Raw genomic sequence first — 23,763 nt, forward strand, 5'->3', positions numbered from 1 at the left:
TCAGTCTTCCACATTCTCAACACTGCAAGTACAACAAGCCACAGATAAAATACCTAGATACTGGGTGTGTAAAGGGAGACATTTGTGCTTAAATTATACTGCGGTTAGTTGAAGCTCGTAAAAAAAACATAATCTGAATTCTGTTTTTTTTTTAAGCTGCAACCAAAGCAACATACATCCTTCAATAATATATTATGTTTACAAGCAGTGTTACTATATTAGAGGATATGGTGAGGCTGAATCTGTTGTCACCGTTCAACTACTACTACTGTCATTTAGCAGACGCTTTTATCCAAAGCGTCTTACATCTGATTCTAAGAAACAATAGTTTTGAGCAATGATCAAAGCTGCCTTCTGCAAACTTGGTTTCCATTCTTGGCAAATAATGTTCATCCAGGTGTGGGGAGGACTTGAGTATGAAGGACTTCCAGGTTCCTCAGAGATTGTTTGAGATTGTTTACACCAGAGCTTTAAACAAGGATGTCATATCCTCAATTAGTCTGATTTGCATTTTTCCCAGATTTTCTGATGTGTTAAAGTTGTGTTTAGTTTTATTCTGATATGATCCAACAATATATGTGAATACGCACTAATGTACACACACGAAAACATGCAATACAATACAAGTATAAAAGATTATTTTTAATACTTGCTTGGTGACGTCAGGACCTGCAGCAATGGTTGTCGGGAAATATTTCCCATGATGCATCGGTTTGTAGTTCACAGGCCGGCTAGCTAGCGTTAGCTGGCGAACAGAGCAGGAAGGACTAAAGACCCGGGATTAAAAACAGGTCAGTTCTTCGACGTGCTTGTAAATAAAGCCCTCGTGTATTTTAATACTTTCTGGGCTTGATTTTTGCTCCAAAACCCCCAAACTACGGCTCGGGTCGCACACGGAGGGTTACGAGATTGCTAATGAGCTAAAGTCAAAGTTGTAGATAAACGTTTGATTCTCTAGATTTAATCAAATAAAATGATAGTAGTTTCTCAATACTAAGATAAATAACTGTATGAGCTGTTAAAACGAATGACATTTAACGTTGTAATCTATAATTAAAGCTTATGAGAGCTTGTGTCCGATAATGGACGCAGCGCAGCTGCTAGTTAGCATGGACGGCGCGACATTCAAAACAACAATAACAACAACAAATACTCTTTTATGATCCTGTCTAGGTTTAAACGTCTCCTGACACGACCACAGTCATGCTGTTAATACATATACACTGGCGTCTCAGCTGTTGGTCTTTAAGATCCAGCAGAAACTATAAAATCCTACTCATTTAAGCTGATCAGAAACACTGGATTGTTAATTGCCATTAAACACCAGCTAGTCTTCCTGGGGTCCATGAAGATTAAAAGTACATTCATATAAAAGTACATTTACATATATACGTCATATAATACTTAATAATATAATACTTAAATATATGAATACATAAGTAAATACAATTACATCACTCCACTAACCCCACCCACATCAATACATTGATTTGATTTGATTAATTTTATTTTTGTACATGTAAAAAAACAACACTTCAAGAGAAGTTTAACAAAACAAAGAATTTCATCCTTTAACACTTGATATTTTAATTTACATGTGCACTATAGGTGGTAATTATCACAATTTGTAACTACATTGAGCTGTATATTCCATACTCTATACAGTACAACACAATGTATATGAAACATATATATTAAACATTGTTTATATCTGTACCCAAAAGGAACCTTTTTAGTTGCTTTTAAAACTGTCTCTGCTTGTTGCATTGTGATCACCTGTCCAGAATAGGGTTGGTTTCTGAGACTTAATAGCTGCATAATAATAAAGCTAAAATGCCAAGACGTGCGTTTCCACAACAGAGGCAGCTGCAGGGAGAGAGTTAACCAGTCCCTGGGGCTGATTGGGGCTGAGAGGCTGCTGTGATTGTAATGAGTGGTTTCTCTGAGACACCATGGTGACTAACTACAACAAAGCCAGGACGCAGATCTGCCCTTCAAAAAGTACTTAACTCATCTTTGAGAGCAGTTCTTTCCTTTTAGGATTAAAGATAATCACAAGTCTTTCTCTGGATACAGAGGCAGCTTGGCGTGGTTCTCTGTTCTGACCTGCTCCCGTCTCCCTCCTGTCAGGTGAGATGTCGTCCTCCGCTCTCGGCCACTCGGTCCCGCTCATCCCAAACCTGGAGCCCGGGATGGGGAAGTCTGCCGCGATGCTGGGCTTGACTGCTGGGTTGGGCGGAGCAGAGCTGGAGCTGCAGAAGATGCTTATTGATGAGAGGATCAAGTGTGAAAACCACAGGACCAACTACCAGGCGTTGAAGGCTGAACACACCAGGTACCGTCAAATCTAACCGACCACAGAGGGATTTGAGGGGTAGATTTATTGATTTGTTTCAGCTATTAATATATCATATATAATGTATTTGAGAACCATGATAGTATTTAGGAAACTGCAAGTATTGTTTTGCAGCCTGCATGATGAGTTCCTGTGCGCACAAACCGAACTGAAGCGTCTGCTGAGCGACAGACAGGCTCAGCAGGAGAAGCTGCAGCTGCTGCTGGCCGAGCTGCGAGGACAGTTACTGGACAAAACCAGGGAGCTGGAGGAGATCAGGCTGCAGGTACACCTCACTCAGAAGATGAGTTATTTTAGTTAAAAGCTTTACATTCACATTTAACTGGGCAGAGGTTGGTGTCGGCTTTTAAAAACTTCAAACATGGAGTCAGTTTGATTCTTGGTTTATGTTGTGAATTATCTTTTTCCGTGTGTCTGTGATTGGACCAGGTGATGACGCCTCAGCGGTTGGAGCTGCTCAGAGCTCAGGTGCAGCAGGAGATGGAGGCTCCCGTGAGAGAGAGGTTCAACAAGCTGGAAGAGGTACAGCAAGGAAAATAACCTGAAACTATATTTTATAATGTTGATTAGTATTGTTGTTTTACGCTGGCTATAATTCATACCTTAATAGTTAAAGCTGAAATTCTGTACGATAAAATTGTCCTTAAATATCTGGAAAAAAGAGCAATACACCACATTTAGACTTGTTCACTTCATGTTTACTAATTCAGAAAAATAATCCAAGTGCAGTCCAAGTGCAAACATTAATTATCATATTCTTGCAAACATTTATTCCTTTTTTGCTCAAAACTGCTTCGATTAAAGTGGTTTTGGTTTTTAAGGAAAGCTGAAATTCCTCACCAACTAGTAATCAACCCAAGAGTTGTTTTAACCCCAGAATGTTACTTTGAAACAGTATATGAGAGGGAGGACAAAACCCTCCAACAAAAAATAATTTTTAATTAATTGTGGACAAAAACTATTTGGCCCAATAAATACATGGATTGCTTCCTTCCTTTGAAAAATAAAGCCTGAAACAAACAAAAAAATCTCACCGTGTCACATAATAGGTTTTCAATTTACAAATTATTTTAACAAAAATGTTCCTTTACAAAAATCAACTTCAGCCTGAAATAATAAACAGCTTTGTTCTTTCACCTTTGTACCCAACCGCATCAGCAGCTTCTTTCATTAAGTCCAGAATAACAGTCGTGAGATTTGCATCAAGGGCCTTTTTAAAATCATCTGCGTCTGTGCTCCGTCTCCTTGATTGCTCCTTCTGCTCTCTTCCTCTCTGATTGGCTGTTAATGGGATCCTCACGTAGGAGGCAGAGAGGTACCGGTCTGAGTACAACAAGCTGCGCTACGACTTCACCTTCATCAGGTCCCAGTTCGAGCACCAGAGAGATGAGCATGCTCGTGTGCTGGAGGAGAGGAACATGCGCTATGAGGCAGAGGTGGGTTTGTTTGTGTGCTGCTCAAAACTAACCAGTACCGCTGGTTAATAGTTCTGACAGCTCATTAAATTTAAATTATGAGAAAACCCATCTCTGTGTCGTCAGGTGTCTCGCCTGGAGAAGGACAGAGAGGAGATGGTGGCTCAGTATCAGGGATCAGACGCCCTGCGCGATGGGAAGCGGGTGGAGTCTCTGCTGAGGGAGAAGGCCCAGCTGCACCTGCGGCTGAAGGGCCTGGAGGCCGAGGTGGCCGAGCTCCGCGCCCAGAAAGAGAACTCGGGCCAGCAGGCCGAGAACGTGCAGCGCATCCAGGTCAGACAGCTGACGGAGTCTCAGGCGGCGGTGAAGTCCCTGGAGGTGAGACGTTAGCAGACCTCACGGCACATCATCCTCATACGGTGTCAAAGGTCGGCGTGGTAACGACTGTGTATCTGTCGTGACAGGCGGAGCGCCAGTCGCTGCGTATGCAGCTGGAGCGGATGGAGAGCGAGCTCCATCTGAGCAACGAGCAGAACAGTCACCTCACCGGGCGACTGCACAAAGCTGAGAGGGAGATCAACGCCCTCACCTGTCAGGTACGCAAGCCGCGCTGCAGAGGGGTCAAAGCCCTGAGTGGTGACGCTTGAATGCCGTCCTCCACTTGGTTACGAGTGTAAATCAGAAGAGGTTTAGTTAGTTGTACAGACGCTCATCATTACTTCCTCTCAAAAGTGTGATTAAAAAGTGATCTTACTGGCAGCACTACAGCCTCATATTCACGACTGGGTGCAGAGCAGTGGACGGTTTCCAGAAACCTTCCACAAAACTGTCAAAATCTTCTTCTGTCTCCAGTTTTTCTACACCATGTTAGTTCCTGCCTAAAGCCAGAGAGCGTTGACTTTCTCGTGACATACTGTCCAGGTTCTGACCGTCCAGGTTTGTCTCCTCTGGTTCCAGATGGAGAGCCTGAAGCATTCACATAAGCTGGAGGTTGCTGGTGTCAAACTGGAGTGTACTCGCTCTAAAGGGGAGGTGGAGAGAGAGCGGGACACGCTGCAGGGACAGATTGACGGTACGGATCCCTGTCCTCATCAGAGTTCAGCTTCTGTTAGTCTTATTTCAGTTTTCTCTTGCACATTAAGAGGTTTTGTCCGTAAGTCAAAGGTGAGAATCTCCTCCAACCCCGACTCCCTCTTTCTAACAAGTCTGCAGAGACGGACCCGCTTGTGTTTTTAACTTGACTGTGACAAAGGTTTACAGATGTCTCACAGTAACTTGTGGATCTCAGGTCTGCAGACTGATGTGGAGGTACTAAAAGCAGCTGTGGAACGACAGAAGGAGGTTCTGGTGGAAAAAGAGAGGGAGACGGTCAGGAAGCTGCAGGCTGCTCAGGAGGAGGAGTACCGCAAGACGGCGGCCCTGCAGGAGGAGAAGTGAGTTCCTGAGACCAGACATCAGCTGGTGTTCTCTTAGAAAGGAGGCTGGAACCACAGAGATGATGGGAAGATGAGTTTTTAGTCACTGATGTTCATCAGTCCAGTAAAGTGTTTGAATGCTCTGTTGGTAAAACAGGAATAAGAACTACAACACGTTTCCTGTACGTCATTTTAAGGTGTCTTGTGCTCTGTTGTGTCAGGTTGGAGTTGGAGAACCGCCTGGCAGTGCTGGAGCAGCAGCGGGCGCTGCAGGACGCTTCAGATCAGGCTCTGAAGGACGAGTGGGAGGAGCGCGTCCACAGCGCTCAGCAGGGCGAGGAGGCGGCACGCCGAGAACTGCAGAGCCTCAGGTCAGCTTCCTGCCGAGCCGCTCACATCCAGCCGATGGGGTCGAGGCGTCGCTGGGGGTCACCTGAAGCCTGAGGCTCAGTCTAGGTCAGGGGTCGGCAACCCGCGGCTCTAGAGCCGCATGCGGCTCTTTAGCGCCTAGTGGCTCCTGGAGCTTTTTTAAAAATGTTTGACCTTTTTTTTTTCCTTTTTTCTTCTCGTTTTCTTTTTTCTTTTTTTTTCTATTTTTTTCTCTATTTTTCCTCTTTTTTTCTCTTTTATTTCTTCTTTTTTATCCTTTTTTTTCTCTTTTTCTCTTCTTTTTTCCTTTCCTTTTTAATCTCGATATTTTGACCTTTTTCTCAAGATTGTACTTCAACATTAATCTTGACATTTTGACTTTTTTCTCGAAATTTTGACTTTTTTCTCGACATTTCGACTTTTTTCTCGAAGTGCATAATGAAAACAAAAATCTTCCCCCAGTTATAACTAATATAGATACATGCAGCATGTATTGTCTTCATTCTAAGGCTTATACAAGACTAATACTACATTTTTTGCGGCTCCAGACATATTTGTTTTTTGTATTTTTGGTCCAATATGGCTCTTTCAACATTTTGGGTTGCTGATCCCTGGTGTGGGTGGAGACGACACCACATTTGTTTTTGACTCCATTTGAGATGGAGGCGGCGTGATCATTTTCACCCGAGCCACAGTCTATGATTTCTTCCATTTTGGTTTTCTTAGTTTGTCTTTTTTTGAATATATTTCAGAAATAAACTACAGCAGCAGAGCACACAGCTGGAGCAGCTGGACAGACAGAAGTCAGAGATGGCTGAGCTACAGCGGGTAGGTCGAAATAGATTTGATCCATTTAGTTTTCCAAGAAAAAAAGATGACAGACTGAGGGACAATCAGTATATTTACATATATATTTAAACAACAGCAGAACCAGGAGCTGGGCATCCAGCTGGGGACGCTGTCGCACTCTGAAAGTGACCTGATGGAGACAAACCAGCGGCTGAGAGAGATGCTGGACAGAGTCAGGGAGGACCTGAGGGCGACCCGGGCCCAGGCAGAGAGGAGCCAGCAGGAGGCAGAGAGGTGCAGCTGCTCACGTCTTCACAGGAGGGAAGGGTTTGTCCTAATCTGTCCTAAAACCTTCTCTCTGTGTACTCCTGCTGCAGGCTGGTGGAGGACCGGCGGGTGGAGTGGCTGGAGGACAAACACAAGCTGCAGGAGCGAGAGGCTGAGCTGCAGCAGAAATACTCTCAGGTCAAAGACAAGCTGCAGAGAGCAGCGGCTGCTCAGAAGAAGGTACGGCCCCCGTCTCGTACCTCCCACTGCACTGACACTGAGAAGGTAGTGGAGGCCTGACCTGATGTCTGTGTCATTTAGAGAAAGAATCAGACGGAGAACAAAGAGAAGAAGCTGCAGGACAAGATCCAGCTGCTGGAGGCCAAGACCGAGGAGCTGGAGCTGGAGGCTGCAGCTGCCAAAAAGTAAACACAAACTCTGTCATCGTGAAACTAAAACGCATGAAACTTAAACCTGCTATGGTACAGCTGTGTTACTGCTTTATTTCCACAGAATTAGTTTGGAAAAGTACAGGAATCCCTTGGAAATAACTGTCTTCATTAATTTAGCATCAAATGTGATCTGATTTTCTTCCAAGCAGCAAATATAGAGAAGATGTTTTAGTTTCTTCTGTCTCCATATAACACCCTCTCTGGACATGATCAGCGCTTGTGGAAAAAGTGAGTGAACCCACAGACTGATTAACCCTTGGTATGATGGAGAAAAGTCACAGCGTGGCAACGTTGAAATATCATCCCCAGGGAGAAGCAGGGTGGAGGGAGCATCATGAAACTGATCTGTTTCTTTGGCTCAAAGCCTGGAATATTTGTGATTTTTCCAGAAGTTCCTACAGTTCAACATTGGGGACTGATCATAAACTGAAACTTGGTAGAAGTTGGGTGATGCAGCAGAAGAATAACCCAAGAATCCAGGAAAATCCACGTGAGAATGGAATCAGAAAAAGTGCTCAGTCGGAGCCGAGGCCGTAACTGGAGCTGTCGTGTAGAGAGGAAGCATCACATTGCTTTTGATTGTTGTGACTTGGATAACGTTCAGATCACATTTTATAGTAAATTAAAGCAAAAGGGTTTTACACCGTTTCTTGCTGAGGTGACTTGCTTGTTAACGTTTATTGTCATGAGCGTATGAAGTCCTGGACGAGTCGGCTTCATGAAACATCTCGTTCCGTTCATCCAGGCGTCCGGCGTTCTCCGAGGAGCAAGCTCAGGTCCGCAGGCGGTTGAAGGAGATGCAGCGACGCCACAGCGAGTTTCGACGGCTCCTGCTTGGCGTCCACGGCCCTGGCCTCCTGACCCCCTCGCCCAACCCCTTCCCCCTCTTCGGGTCGGAGGGGCCGCTGTCTACCGAGCCGGTAAGCATGACCGTCCTCCGGGTGAATCTGGAGGAACTTGACCAGAATGCAGAATAAACCCACAGTTGTGAGAGGTAGTAGCATGCGTCTCTGTGGGCGGGTGCAACTACTGTTGTTTTTAGCAGCCTGTTTAAGTTTTAGTTTTAGTCTAGTCTTTGGGTCCAGCTATCATTTTAGTTTTTATTAGTTTTAGTCACGTTCATTCTCCTTTTAGTTGTGTCAAGTTTTAGTCGACTAAAAGTCTGAGCATTTTAGTATTTATCCAAACCCATTTTACAATTCAAACAGGGTTATCTTATTATTATATTATTGTTACCTTATAGACTCAAGAAAACATTAATTCCAGATACAGAAGACTCAAATTTGAGTTTACAATATTTATTTTTCCGCATTTCTCCCCGTCTTTTTCTTTTTCCACGACACATTGGGTTTTCTTTTCCACGTCTATGTAGGAAAGTGTATCCAAAGATGGTTCTTCTTCTTCTCCAGCCCCAGAGCAGATCCCCGCGTTTCTCTATGTAACTTTGTTTTTAATGGACGTGAACCTAGAGCTCTGCGTTAACGGCATCAGCCTCTAACTCTGCAGCTGCATCTTCTGGATCTGATTCCCCGCTGCAGCGACTGGGATTGAGGACTAACGTCACCCAGCAGAACTAAACCAGAGAAACTACTGAAAACATGGACATTAAGGACCTTTGTTAGAACATTTCGTCTCGTTTTGGTCAACGGAAATGAAGACACATTTTAGCAGAGTTTTTATTTTGTAATCTACATTTTAGTCTTGTTTTTATTCCTCTACGATATTGCATTATATATTTAATTAATGTTATCGTCACATGACCAGCATTTTTGTTGCGTCTCGTTTTCCACAGGTGATAAAGGTTCGTTGACGACAATATTTAGTCATAATTTTCGTTGACAAAAGTAACTTTAGGTACAAGCTACGAAGCAGCAGCTTCACAAGTTCAACTTCAACTATGATTAAATGGTTCACACCTTCAGTTCACTAACTGAAATAACGAGAAATAACACACTGACACTTCTGCACAAGAAAGGTGTTTTGTGTGAGCTGCAGGAGAGCTGGCCTGCTGCAGCTCTGGGACCTGATGCATCTGTTCTTCCCCCGGCAGGAGGGCGAGTTCTCGCTGCTGCGCCGGAGGCTGGAGAACCTGGAGAGCGCTCAGCAGCAGCAGCTGGAGGAGCTGGGATCTCTGGTGCAGAAGGACAGAGATGACTCTCCCCTGGCCGATCTCTGACCCGCGCTGCTCCCCCCGGAGAAGATCAGCACAATCACCAGACACGCTTCCACAATCAATTGCACCAGAAGTGTTTTTATGGAAATAGAAACATTATTTAAAAAAAAACAGTTTTTTCCCCGTCCAGTTTACATGTGCAAAAGATTTACAAAATATGAAATTTGACATTCTCAGGGTTTAATTTTGTATTGATTGTTTACATTTGCTCTTGAGCCATTGTAGAAAAATGATTAGGTGTTAAAGGACATGCAGGGCGGTAAATTACAGGTTCATTGTACAGACTGTAAATATATTACCACTAAAAGATTTTAATGCTCAACTTTTGTTGTGACTCATTTGGAATCCGGTCATTAACTTCATCAGTGCTGCTGCTTTTTATTGAGCAGATCCAGAACTGAAAATGGTTTCATTGGAAGTTTATGTCAAAGCTTTTAACCCAAGTCAAACACGTCCCAGGTCTCAGCTTCCAGCACAGTCGTGTGGCTTCAGGGCAGAAAGTCTTTTCTTTCCTCATCTGACATAAGAGAAATTTCGGTTGTTTCCCAACACGGTCGTCAGTTCCTCTGAGCGTGTTGAAACTCTGCTCCGTGTCCGTGGCTGCAGATGATAAATGCGACCTCATCAGTCCTGCTCCCGACAGTCGTCTCTTCTCTTACTGAGTCATAGTTCATGGAGTCGTGACTCAGCTCCAGGAGCAGCTCTTAAGGTTGTCAAATGACTCTTTGACGTGCTGTAGTTGCTCCGTCAGCTCAGCGGGGGCTCCGTTGTAGTCCAGCTTCTCTTTGATCTGTGGAACAGGCACAAGTTCTGTCAAGTTTTGAAGAGTGTTCAAGAGTGCTTTTAACGCATATCACATGATAAAACACAGCATCGCCATTTTTAAACTGCTCCAAATCACACTACGTTAAAGCTGATGTGTTATCACTTAGATTGTCTCTCCCACAAGCTGATTTCCATCGGCCATCGGTGAACCACCCTAAACAGCCTTGGTTAAAAAGAAAAATAGGGTTCCACAGAACAAAAGAACAGGAAACGATGAGCTGACAAACAAAGCCGAGGGAGCTGAGGTTGTTTCAGTCAGTCAATTTCCCATGTGACTCAATGTCACAAGTGAAGTCACTTCTGGTTGTTGCTACTAACGCCTGTTGTGACTTTAACCTGTTCACCCCTCGGTATTTTGGAGGTGAATTTAGCCAAAACAGGCCTATCCAAATTAAATCAACAATATCTCCACAATTATGAGGACAATATGCATAATCTTGGTCTCATTGGATAACTAAGACCCCACAGCATACTTTTCTAGTGTCAGAAAAGTTGTGAATGTTCACATGCCTGAGCAATTTGTGATAAACCAAAGGAAAAAAAAATATTTTTTTAGTTTACTCAATGGAAACACCATGATAGCATCTATGCATAAAGAAACCACTGCCTGGATTCAGCAACTCCTTGACTACAACTGTACCAAGTTACATGAGAATAACTTAATGTTGGAATATACTTGAGCTAGTTTGGAACCAAAATCTGTTAATCTTTGTATTTGGAAGTTTTAATATTACTTTGGTAACTTTTACACCCTCCCATTTATTTAAGTGGTTAAAAACACACCGGGGGGCGTGATGGAGCTTCTTATGTTTCTCTAATGTCCGGTGTGATGACGGGAGGTTTTTGTACAATTATTTTTGACCACTTCTTACTGGAAAGATCAGATTAAGTTAACTTTCGTTTACATTTAAGTTGTAGGATAGTTTTGGTTATTGTTTTATCCAATTTGGATAGAAATAAAGTACATATAATACATATTTTCCAACAATCAAGTCGAGGAAGTGCCTGCTACCACCGACGGCCTTTATTGGAATAATTTTGAATTATGCTGGTTTTGGAGCATAGGAAGGCCGTGACAAAACCACATGCCTTTCAGTACAAGGGCATGAGCTGTAGCCATAGTAACGAAGCAAAAATGCCCCCCCCATTCCAATCTGATGGATTCTTGTGATAACTTTTCATCCCAGAAACAGGATGCTGTTCTGAGGTTTGTCTTACTGCCTGAACATCAACAAAAAGATGAAAGAAGAAAATGAAGCACTGACCTGTGTGAAGTAGCGCAGGATGAACTTGTAGAGTTCTCTGAGGGCTGCAGCTTCATTGAACTCATTTTCGTGTTTCTGAAAATGAAAACGGATCCTTTTACTGCTGGGATTCCTGGAGCTACAGACTGATAGTCATCACGGTCGTGAATGTAACAGGAATGCTGGGCTCTCAGTGATTTCTGTCGCCGCTCTTTTACTTTCACAACATTAAAAATCAGCAGGGACGAGGGTGGGAGAAGGGTTTAGTTTGTTCTGGAGCTCCCAGAAATACAGTAAATACAAGGTCAAAACTAAACCAAACTATCTCATAACCATCATTGTTGTCCATTGTTCTTGTAGTTTGTTGTGCTGGTCCCGAACATATTAACTACTGGTAGTCAGATCTTTCTCCTCTGGCTGTATCGTGATCCGAGTGCTTTGTAAATATGTACAAATGAATAATTAAGAAGGAAGTATATTAAGTTCTTCAAGCATAAATCAAACCAGCAGCTGGAACTGGGACAAAGTGTGGTGCTGAAACAGGAGCTGAACTAGATGATCAAAGATTTAATATGAAAAAGTTGAAATTCCTATTTTAGGGTTTTGATAAAAATGGCAGATAAAAAAACTAAAATTGCAAACTAACAACTGTGTCACTTCCTGGCCACATTGGTCCGAAAACGTGTCTCCAGTGAGCTGCTCAGATTTGTGACATCACAGAACCAGATCAGAGCAAAATGATGCACCTTTACGGTCTTAACCGCCAGCCAACTTAATGTCATCAGCACCGTCTACGGTGAGGTTGAAGCGCTGGAAACCTCGACTGGGGACGTCATCAGGCAGTGGAAGGACTACTTCCAGGATCTTAGTCTCCCTAAAACATCTCCCCCAGAAGAGGAGTCTAGACTCTGGGATGGGTTCGTCCATAACAGACTGGTCGGTAAAAGGTTCTGCAGTTGCATAATTCGAGGTACTGAGTCTGTTGCTCAGGCCTTTCAGTCCAGATACAAACAGAGTGAGTTTGGTCCACATTGCTGGCAGTAAGTCCCATTCATTTAAGGGTTGTCCTTCACCATCGATTCTGTTCAAAACTTTTATGAACAGAATATCCAGGTCCAGCTTAAGGGTGGAGGAGGGTCTTCGCTTCGTTTGTATAATAGTTCTCCATGAATTAAACCTTGGTATACGTTTGTATATGTTTCCATGAAGGATGCATGTTTTAAACTCATTCTGCCTCTGAAAAAGAAGCATTAAAATAGCTCACTGACGAGCCCAGCATTGCGTATGTCCCTGATTGGTGCGTATGCAAACTTCCTACTGGAACTGGAACTTGTTTCAATTTGCGCAAGAACGGCCTTTACCTTTGACTCTCCTTGCAGGAAGTCTCTGAATTCAGCGTCTGTGATGGGCGACAGGTCTCTGATCTGTTTGTAGTAAGTCTTCACTTCCTGTTGGAATTTGGGAATGTCTCTGGCGTAGAGCAGCTTGTTGGTCGGTGTGTGCTGGAACATAGTTAGATATAATCAAGGTTTGCAGGGACAGAAAAGAAAAACGTCTCTTTCTGTGCTTGATCTTGTGACATTTGCACCGTATTTTACCTTCCCCAGCTGGATGTCACTCAGAGAGAAGGAGTCCATGAAGGCCTGAGCGATGACGGACAGGCAGCCATCCATGTGAGGACTCTTCTCCAGGTCAAAAACAAACTGGGGGTTTTTCAGGATGTTGATCCAGAAGCGCAGCGGCAAACTGGGAACAAGAGGACAGATTTTGAGAGAGCCGTTTCATTTAAAAGTCTTTCACAGAAAGATGACTCCAGTGTACCTATTGGTCTTCCAGATGTGCCGCACATCTGGGTCGGTGATCTTCATGTTGTCTGCCTGAGCATCTAAGAAGTCAAAGAAGTATTTGACAGCAGCTGGAGCTTTGCTCTGCGACAGCCCCCAGATGGACCTGAACAGCTTCTCCACAAACGAATGCACCGCCACCTTTGAGATATGAAAGAGAGATGTTGAAGTTTCAGACTTCCTCTGAGCTTTCTTCACTCAGATAAGAGTAATCTACGACCCTGCTCTCAGCAGACGTATCTGTGCTGCCACTTGTTCATTTCCTGTTTGAAAAAAAAAAGGGAAGATCAAAGTTCCAGCTGCTTTTGCAATAGTCTCTGAACTGCAAAAACTCAAAATCTTAACAAGAATATTTGTCTTATTTCTAGTTATTTTTTTTAATTACACTTAAAACAAGACTCATCACTGGAAAAAACAACAATTTTCACATGTTTCAAGTAGATTTTCACTTAAAATAAGTAGAAAAATCTGCCAGTGGAACAAGATTTTTTGCTTGTAATGAGAAGATAAATCTTGTCCCACTGGCAGATTTTCTACTTATTTCAAGTGAAAATTTACTTGAAACAGGTGAAAATTGTCAAATAACAAGTTATTTTTCTGGTAAGTGTAATGAGATTTTTTGACTTAAAACAAGACATTTTAACTAGAAATAAGACAAATATTCCTGGTAAGATTTTGAGTTTTTGCAGTGTGAAAAGGAAGAGGAACTTCCAGCAGGGTGCAGCATGCTGCCCATCCTTCTTCCTCATTAACACTGCTGCTGGTTTTAAAGATGAACATGAATGAGACAGGTTCTGGTATCAGTTCTGCTTGTTGGGGTTTAAGTTTGTCTCAACAAATAAAACTCCTGTCAGTTCCTGTTACCTTGGTGGAGAGTAACTTAGTGAGGTGCACTTCTTTCAGCTTCAACTTCTTCCCCTCAGGGTTCTTCATTTGGTCCCCGTCTTCATCCGGATCAATCTACACCAGAACACCAAGTCAAGAAATTAGTTTCCTGAAATGTAAAGTGATTAGAATGGTACTGTTCTTTGGATTTTTCCCGCTTCTACACTGCAAAAACTCAAAATCTTACCAGCAATATTTTTCTTATTTCTAGTTAATATGTCAAATTTTTAGTCAAAAAAATCTCATTACACTTAAAACAAGAGTCATTACCAGAAAGATAACTTGTTATTTGACACTTTTCACCTGTTTCAAGTAAATTTTCACTTGAAATAAGTAAATCTGCCAGTGGGACAAGATTTATCTTCTCATTACAAGCACAAAAAATCTTGTTCCACTGGCAGATCTTTCTACTTATTTTAAGTGAAAATGTACTTGAAACAGGTGAAAATTGTTGTTCTTTCCAGTGATGAGTCTTGTTTTAAGTGTAATGAGATTTTTTTGAGGAAAGAATTAGACATTTTAACTAGAAATAAGACAAATATTCATGTTAAGATTTTGAGTTTTTGCAGGGTATTTCTTAACATATGATTAGGTGTCTGAGTGACAATAAACTCCAAAACACCAACCAAGCAGGTCTTGGACTTTTTCTTGTAGGTGCTCTCACAGTAAAAATACAATACATCATTCAAGGAGCTGCTCAGATTTGCAGTTTACTACACAGTCGAACTCTCCAGCTCAGATCCTAACTCTACTCCCAAAGCAAAACTCAATGAACAGAAGAGGGAAGCTTATCAACTGTATCCCTGTGGTATTTCTACTGAAGCACATCTCAAACATTTCGTCAATAGCTTTGAAATCCGTGTTTACTTTTGAAATAGGAGGTTTAGTGCATCTGCCTCTAAAGCTCAGTTGATTATCCACTTTTAAAAACAAAAAAGACGAATGGTGACTCACCAGATGGAAGTATTTTCCGGAGAAGTCCTCGTCATCTGCAGGAATATATAATAAAACAACGTTAAACAGGAATTGTTATGACATCTTTCAGCTTATTAATATAAGGAAGGCAACAACACAGTATGGAGTCTATGAAGGGGAAGAGAAATCTTCGGGGCGCAGATGAAGCAGATCAATGATTTCTCAACAATTTTAACCTCTTGATCATTAACTAGTCAGATCATAGGAAAAGAGGGAGCTCTGATGGCTTTTATGAGGCTGTCAGGTGTGAGAGTCCTCTCCAGCAGAGCTGTACAGGTGCATGCTGGGAGGATGGAGGTCATCACCTGATCAGTGGATCATAGGGCACTAAGGTCATATTCTCAACATTGTAACTGAAAACTGAAATATGTTTTAAACCTAAAGAAAAGATGCCAAGAGGGCCTCAATTTGACCTTATTCTAGTAAAATGTGCTCCAAAGATCAAGAATCAATAACTTTGCTAAACATATCTCAGGTTTTCCGATTTATTTTGAAATTTAACTGATGTTAAAAATTGAATGAACATTTTAAGAAACTGTATATGTCATGCATTCAGTCACCTTTTACGCTCGGCTGAGGGCTCAGAGGAGGATGAGTCTTAGTTGAAAGCACTTTGATCGTCCCTCCATCATTAACCTACAGGAGAACAAGCTTCACATAAGTTTAAGTTGTCTCTTGTTTCACAATCTACGTGTACCTGCTACGATAAAAAACAGGCTCTAAACATTTAAAAATGCACTGACAAACATCACAAACTGTAATCTAGCATTTAAACTTGACGGAACTTTATGTTTCAGAGAATTATATTTGAGGCTTTATCACATATCTGTGCAGCACTTGAAACATAAAAGCTGATGTTTTGTGTGATGAAAGGACATCACTAGTCATCAGAGACGTGGTGGGCTGCTATGGATTTAACTGGAATATGACTAGACTATAATTACACATATTAGAATTACACAGAACTTGTTTACTATTTATGTAAAGTGTCTTAAAATGACTTATTTCAAAGACATTTGTGTTTCAGAGCACAGCATTGAAACAGTCAGAAAATGGTGTGTTATTCTCCCGATTCCCTACTTGGTGTTATGTTAAAAGTCCCCCACTCCATTCACTATTTAGCACACTTAACCACAGCAGCAGATTTGAAAACGGGTGCATTAATCAGTTTAATCCGAGATGATCAGAGCCAGAAATATTTATTGATTTCGTAGCTGAGGGAAAAGAATGTCTAACTTTATTTTCAGATTTTTTTCTTTCCTGAAAATTGGCATTGTTAGTGCAGGACTGGAGGAATATAAAGACAATTTACACTTACTGTGAGGAAATGCTGTTAGAAGTTTAATTTCTATCGCACGTCAAAACAGAATCAAACGTTTGAAGAAGACAGCGAGAACCTCTTAGCATATTTTGAGAAAAACCAGTTGAGTCTAAAACTGAAGTAAAGTTGACATTAATGCCATCATTTTCAGCATCTACATGCTGGATTATAATAACTTCATCTTTGTCAGCATTGACTTTAAAAAAATCATGGAATTTAGAGGGAAGGACTGTGCTGGCATTGGTAAATCTAGTACTACAAAGGTGTGTAATTCTGCACAGCAGTGATACTTGGACACTATAACAACTGTCCCAGACAACAACAACTGCATGAATAACCATACGTTATCCAGTTATGTTATTTAACTGGTGCAGTCGAGTTCACCAGGCTGTGATACAGCACAGATTAAAGAGTCTCTTTCTCTCACAGTGATGCACGATGAGCTTTGATCCCATTATAAAGCCATTAAAAACCACTCTCTCCACTAGTTTGTTTTTCCGTCATGTAAAAACGTTCTCCTACTAACAGACAGAGAGGAGCTTTCATTTCCTCTCCCTGCTGTATTTCTCACCGACTCAGTTAGCTCAAATTTAATTTGTTCATCCCAACAGCAAAGTCTGAGCTCTGCAACAGATTTCAAAGTCATGAAACGAGAAGTAAAATGTATTAATACAGAAAACCGCTTCTGCTGTTTGCTAGTCAGTCTGGCTGCATGTGAAACTAAGCAGCTTTTTACTGTAAGATCAATTTAGTCCTAATCTGAAATACTAAGGGAAGTTCATTTTTAGAGTGTGAAAAAAAATATCTGTAATTTTAAGAACGCGTTTCCTTTTTCTGCAGACAGAATCAGTCACAATCAGTGAACTGAACTCTGCAGTTACTGCGGTTTACGGTTGCAGTCCAGGTTTCTCACCTTGTAGTGTTTTAGGGTGTTGAGCATCGTCACCTGCTCAATAACCTCAGAGGTGGCATCCACTTCCTGAAGAGGAATGAACAACCCTTCCTTCTCGTACTCTGGTGGACAAAACCACAAGCTAATGGTTAAACACATGAAAAACCTTTGTTTTCTGTGCACGTGGTTCCTAAAATAAACCATAAAGACTGCTTCAGTGGCAGAAGAGCAAAAGACATGTCAGCGTACGATCATCATTTTGTATTTTTAGAGGAGCGGGGATTATTACAGCCAGTATTTTGAGCGATGAAACTGAACCCACCGACCACCGGTGTGACACTCACCAATACAAATATCTCTGAGGGAAGAATTGTAGGGGAAACCGAACTTGGACTTGAAGGCAGAAAGGATCTTCTCCTTGAGCTGCTCGACCGTGTCGCAGGTGAGGGCGTCCACCTCCAGAGGCTCGCTGACCTCCCCGTCACTGCCCACCGCAAACAGCACCTTCAGCTTCTGGAAACAGACACACAAACACCACTGACATCTCCTTCCAATTCCTGCTTAGCAGTAATAGTGATGCCATCCGTCAGAGCTTTAACTTTATTCCCCATATGTCACAGTTCATCCCAACATTTACTGTCATGTACAAAGCTGAGTGTCACCAGTCTCAATCCTATGTTTCTGATTGTAGTGGGTCTTAGTACTGGGGACATACCAAAAAAATATAATCTGTTTCCCCATGCCATTATTTATGTCAGTGTCTCCCAACCTGGGGTCCGGCCCCCCCTGGGGGGGCGCCAGAGATCTCTGGGGGGGCGCGAAACTTTATCTGCTTTCAGGATATGCAGTTGTAAAAATTATATTTACACATGTTAAATAAATAAAAAATCATAATAAAACACCTAATGGAATACAGTAATCCAAGTCTGTATAAACCCACGTAGAAATATATTTTGGTCATTTTAAAATAATAAGTCATTTATCAGGATAAAAACTTAAAAATGTATTATTATATCATTATTCAACATTTAATCATACTACTACTCCGACAGGTTGTTAAAGGAAAAATGTAAAAAAAATTTCTCTCATATTAAAAGAGACATTTTTCAGAAATATTTTTATGTCCTTGCAATAATTTTTTGTGCGTATTTTATACATTGGTGACACAAAAGGAAGGTGAGAAAAACAAAGTACAGGGTAAACCAAAGAGAAATGTATCAAAAAAACATAATTAATGTTCATTTTTTTAATTAAAAAGGTTTGTAACGAATAATTTTACTCTTTTGCTGCTAGTACGTACGGGTCGGGGGGCCCGGCTGGTCTTATACACAAGTTGGGGGGGCTCCATTGAAAAAAGGTTGGGAACCACTGGTTTATGTCATAAAATGAAACCAAAAAGGAAAAAAAAAAAAAGATGTTACCCTGCTTCAGCACACCCTGATACAAGTACGTGTGTCATCAACAGAGTTGTGCAGACCTTGATGACAAGCTAATGAGGACCTTTAATTAGAATCAGGTGTGTTGGTGCAGGGAAACATCTAAAACATGCAGGACAGGGGCCCACGAGGACCAGGGTTGAGAAACACTGCTTTAGTGGAAGATTTACAAGGGTTTGTTGCAGCCAGGTGCGGCTAATCATGATCCTGGATGAATGTATCTGCAGCAGGTGTGCCAGCCTATTTAAAAGAATACGTTTTGGTAGTTTAGTGGATGTGAGCTTTCACGTATGTGTTAACACAATGCCAAGAGGTAGAGACATAAGCAATAGTTTAAGAGAAGTGACTGTTCCATCAATCTGGGAAGAGTTAGAAAGCCATTTCCAAACAATTTGGAATTCAGTGTTTTACAGTGAGAAAGATTATCCACCTCAGACCTCAGACAAACTTCAGACAAACAAAAAAATATAGTCTGTTTCCCCATACAAACCCGAAAAATGAACAATATTTTTGCACATGTATTTATTATTCGTTTTTCAGGTTTAGTATTTCTGTTTAGTATTTCTTTTGTACATTGCTCATTTTTTATATTGCTCTTTTTTTAATTATTTAGCTATTTATTGGTTATTTTTCTTTTTTCTTTTTAGGATATACTTTTTTATATACATTTTAAATGTTGTGATGGAACCTTAAGAGAGCAAAACAACAACTTCAGTTTAATGCAGTTAAAGGTGGATTTACACGCTACATACTTAATATATCAAGTATGTTTTTTTTCTGTTTGTTTTCATTTGTACTAAATTAATAGCGAGACAATGAAAACACATTTGTTGTCATTTGTCTGAGGTTGTATTTGCCTAGTACTAAGATCCACCAAGATGATTTTATTGTATTTTTCAACAAAAAAGATGGTTCACAGTTTGTTGAGTCTGGATCAGTGTGCGACTTCACTGCAGCTGCTTGTACAGCATAGCAGGCATTCAAACAAATCTAAAACCAACAAAAACCAACATTACTAATATGGCTTCACATTTTGCAAACAGTAACTTCGTAAAAGCCTGAGGGTAACCAGTACAGTATATTCATACATTAGGAGATTGACTGCACTATCTGTCGTACATCGTTAGAAAGTTTAATGCAGCGGTAGGGACTTCTGCTGAGAAGTGTGGTAAATAAAAGCTTGTATTGATCGCTATATTATTATCTATCTCGGCACTTCTGAGGCTAATGCACACAGTATCTAATGAATGGGAACGAGTAGACATGTGAGAGAGCGGTTTGTTAGATTAGATGGAAATGATGTGCTGTGCGTTGGGTCTGTGCAGCAGTAGAGGGAAGGAAATGTATGAGAAGAGGAAGATAACTAAGTAGATAAATCACTATTGAAAGACTATTTGTATTTACGATTTAAATGAGAATCCTGAAATGTTTTTCTTTCTATGCTAAAATCTCCATAACTGCAAACTGAATCTTGTATTAAATTGTTTAAATTTTTATCTGTTAGTACTAATACCCAAAATTATCATAATATTATAACCCTTGAAAACTTGTTTTGAAACTCTAAAAGAGATGTATTACATCCTTTTTTTTCAACATTTGACTCATATTCCTGTGCTAGTGTACTTACCAGTTCGCACTGGTCAAAGTAGAACAGGGACAAAGTCCTACAGCACTGTTTTAACCTTGTCTTTAGAGATCTATTCATAGCAGCCACAAGGGGGTGGGGTCCTTTACAAATTTAGTCTTTTTATGTTGGGGTTTTGTTTTCTCCTTCTGTTTTTTTATTGATTTCCTGGTTTTGTAATCTAGTTCCTGTTTTTTCTAGTGTTTAGTAAACCTCTAGCTGGTGTAGGTAGTGTAAACTCTGGCGTCAGCAGCACTATAAAAACTAGTGTGTTAGAGTCAGTAGTCATAGTTGCAGCTATAGAACAAGACTATAATAGTTAGTCTCAAATACAGCTTCGCGGTAGATATGCTGCTATAGGCCTATGCGTGCTGGCTTGCGGTCCCCCCGCCCCCTCTGGTCATCCCGCTGCTGCTTCCACATGCCTGCTGTGTGCTGCTGAGGTCCCCGCCCCCCCCAGTCTGGCCTCCGGCAGGAAGGTCCCCCTTATGATCCAGGTCCTGCTCAAGGTTTCTTCCCTCCTAAAGGGGAGTTTTCCTTGCCACTTGTAATAGACGCTATACGAATAAAATTGAATTGAATTTTATTCAATTTTATTTTGAAAATGTTCCAGTTTAACTTCCCATTTGCACCTGTGTCTTGTCTGCTTCTTCTTTTCCTTCCTTCTGCAAGTCCATCTCCTTCATGGTCCGTTGTCATCGGTCTATGATCATCCTGATTTTCTACCAGGGAGTGCTGTCTTGGGTCTCCTTTGTATTCTATCTCAGTGATCCTCAACCTTTTTTCAGTGATGTACCCCCTGTGAAATATTTTTTCAGCCAAGTATCCCCTAACCAGCGCAAAGCACTTTTGGTTGTAAAAAAAAAGACCTAAAACAGAGCACTGTGCCATCAGTAAGTGATTTATTAAACATAAAAATATTGCTGCTATGCTTCAACCACGACTCCATCGTTGGTCCAAGTGATTGACAGGTGAAGCCAGGTGGCATTTGACAGGTTAGGTGGATTAGGTGGAGGCGGTTTTAGGATAATAAGTTGAATAGCCTACTCCTGAAGATAAAATTCATTTTATGAATTTAGACTTATATTTTCCTCAATTATTTATGAAATAATTATTTTTAAAGGATTTTTGCATGGATGCTACTTTTTAAATATATGTATATTTTAAAATCTCACGTACCCCCTGGAGTGTCTTCACGTACCCCCAGGGGTACGCGTACCCCCATTTGAGAACCACTGTTCTAGTGGATATTTTTCTCATCTTTGGATTCCTGCCCTGGCAGTACCTTCTGTTAAAAAGGACTCTTTGTTTGCAACTCCTTTTGCCCCCAGATCTGCATTTGGGTCCTCTCCACACCTCAACCACAACACTTTTCACTACCGAGTTCACCCCAGGACCTTTTTACCTGCCATTGTTTATGTAATAATTGCCCAGGGGCCATCCTCTGGGTCTCTGGAAAGGGCCTATAGACAAGTTAGATTTGAATAGTTGCTACTGGGGGAAAAAAGGAGTAAAAAAAGAAAGAGGTAGAGCAGATGTACGGATGTGAGGTTGGGTGGATATATAAACATGTATAAGCTGATTATTGAGTGAAATCTGAGTGGTATCAGTGTACCCTCAAGTCTCTGCTGACCGACTCATCTTTAGATCTAGTTGGTCTCAAATAAAGTTATTTTGGAGTTTTTGATTTGGTTGTCACATCAGACTCTAAAGTCAAGGTTTTATTCTTTCCGTAACATGTCCCCTTTATATTTTTAGTCTTTATCATTTAACCTCCCAACAGTCAAAAATTAAATCAGGGAGCTTCATCAGGGCTATGCAGGTGAGATTTCAGGAGATTTCTTTTTTTCCCCCTCTGTTTAAAATCATGTGTGACACTTTTTTTTTCTTAATCAAGACCCACCTCAGATGAAACATCACAGTTTCTGATGCACTGTCATATTTCTGTGCAAGACAGCTCAGCCAAGACCATTCACTCTTTGTTTTGCTCTCTTCCTAGTATATGAACTGATCTGCTACTAGTGTGCAGAAATACTGTGTCTTAATTCTAATAGTTAATGATAAGCATTTCTTTATTGATACAGTAGTACTATTATATTTTCTTTCACAAAACTGTTTTGTGATTTAACCATACTCTGCTAGTGACTATGGGACACAAATAGAGAACTAACTTTAAACCCTTGCTGCTGCAGAGACAGGGCGTGTCCGAAGGAAGCAGCTCGAACAGTAGTGAATCTGTGTGATCTGACATATAGTACTTCCTCGATTTAGGCTTTTAACAGCTTTTTTTTACCTGGCGTATTCAACAGAGGCTGCAGCTCTGAGTGTTTGCTAAGACTCACAGCTAATAACATAGCACATCTATGTGCCCTCTGCTTGACATCTAAATAGACCACTAACAGGAAACTGTTGATCAGGCTCAGTATTTGATCTTTCTTAGTACTTGGTAATGCGTTTCCAGGTACCAGGGTTAAAACGCCCCTAATTCGTGTCAACAAACCGCTTTAATTTGGTTCTTAATGTCTGGCTGAATGCAGATATTTCCTGTCTGGGAAGGTGATACATTGTGGCCTTTTTTCTACTGTATCTTTAAACTTCTGCGGTTAACAGCTGATTTTAGCGGTTGGAGTCAGCCAAGCCCTTCCACTCTGACCCTTAACAGGCTGCGTCTCTTGAGATTTTTCATCTTCCTCTCTGACCATAACCTATTATGGTAATTATTTTCCGTCCCCTCCTGACTGACTCACCATAGTTACCTATGTAACTTCTGTTATTTCCACAAAACCCGAGTTCTTCCCTCTCCTTCACTGCAAAAACTCAAAATCTTACCAGGAATATTTGTCTTATTTCTAGTTAAAATGTCTCATTTTTAGTCAAAAAATCTCATTACACTTAAAACAAGAGTCGTCACCAGAAAAATAACTTATTTGACAATTTTCACCTGTTTCAAGTAAATTTTCACTTGAAATAAGTAGAAAAATCTGCCAGTGGGACAAGATTTATCTTCTCATTACAAGCAAAAAAATCCTGTTCCACTGGCAGATTTTTCTACTTATTTTAAGTGAAAATCTACTTGAAACAGGTGAAAATTGTTTTTTTTCCAGTGATGAGTCTTGTTTTAAGTGTAATGAGATTTTTTTTTTACTAAAAATTAGACATTTTAACTAGAAATAAGACAAATATTCTTGTTAATATTTTGAGTTTTTGCAGTCTTCTCTTCATAAAGATGAAGCGAGTTCAGTTTCATTAAGCAATCAATCTTATAATACACATTTTGACATCTGAACATGTCCTTCTCTTGAGTGAAGACGATGCACTTGTGACAAATGTAACTGTGGAAGTGTGTTGAAAGTGTGTCAGATATCAAAATACTGCCTGGCAGAGCCTACACCCATGAATTTTGTTAGAGCGTTGCTGTTATTCTGCACAGTTGCATAACCAATATAGCTACATGCTAAATAAGAGGGCAATGGTATGCTGA

General features: G+C 41.0%; 2 protein-coding genes across 2 annotated transcripts in view; one reads left to right on the plus strand and one right to left on the minus strand.

The window, feature by feature from the left end:
• The first annotated feature begins 657 nt into the window (after nt 1-657).
• Nucleotides 658-9,537, plus strand: cep83 (centrosomal protein 83). The gene is made up of 16 exons (XM_061714710.1): nt 658-791; nt 2,131-2,335; nt 2,471-2,621; nt 2,786-2,878; nt 3,661-3,792; nt 3,898-4,149; nt 4,236-4,367; nt 4,729-4,843; nt 5,060-5,204; nt 5,408-5,557; nt 6,308-6,383; nt 6,481-6,638; nt 6,722-6,851; nt 6,933-7,036; nt 7,809-7,983; nt 9,114-9,537. Exons 2-16 carry the CDS (start codon nt 2,136-2,138, stop codon nt 9,237-9,239), a joined length of 2,139 nt encoding a protein of 712 aa, XP_061570694.1. The 5' UTR covers nt 658-791; nt 2,131-2,135; the 3' UTR covers nt 9,240-9,537.
• plxnc1 (plexin C1) overlaps nt 9,283-23,763 on the minus strand; it is a 44,028-nt gene continuing 29,547 nt past the window's right edge. Inside the window, exons 22-31 of the mRNA XM_061714708.1 lie at nt 17,567-17,735; nt 17,244-17,344; nt 15,570-15,645; nt 14,989-15,023; nt 14,014-14,109; nt 13,127-13,290; nt 12,904-13,051; nt 12,667-12,807; nt 11,327-11,401; nt 9,283-10,026 (exon numbers count right to left, since the gene is read on the minus strand). Of these exons, the coding sequence (XP_061570692.1) occupies nt 9,922-10,026; nt 11,327-11,401; nt 12,667-12,807; nt 12,904-13,051; nt 13,127-13,290; nt 14,014-14,109; nt 14,989-15,023; nt 15,570-15,645; nt 17,244-17,344; nt 17,567-17,735 (1,110 nt within the window). The 3' untranslated portion in view covers nt 9,283-9,921. The remainder of the gene's footprint in view (nt 10,027-11,326; nt 11,402-12,666; nt 12,808-12,903; nt 13,052-13,126; nt 13,291-14,013; nt 14,110-14,988; nt 15,024-15,569; nt 15,646-17,243; nt 17,345-17,566; nt 17,736-23,763) is intronic.

Source organism: Cololabis saira, chromosome 23 (genome assembly GCF_033807715.1).
Source record: "Cololabis saira isolate AMF1-May2022 chromosome 23, fColSai1.1, whole genome shotgun sequence".
In the NCBI taxonomy this organism is placed as follows: Eukaryota; Metazoa; Chordata; class Actinopteri; order Beloniformes; family Belonidae; genus Cololabis; species Cololabis saira.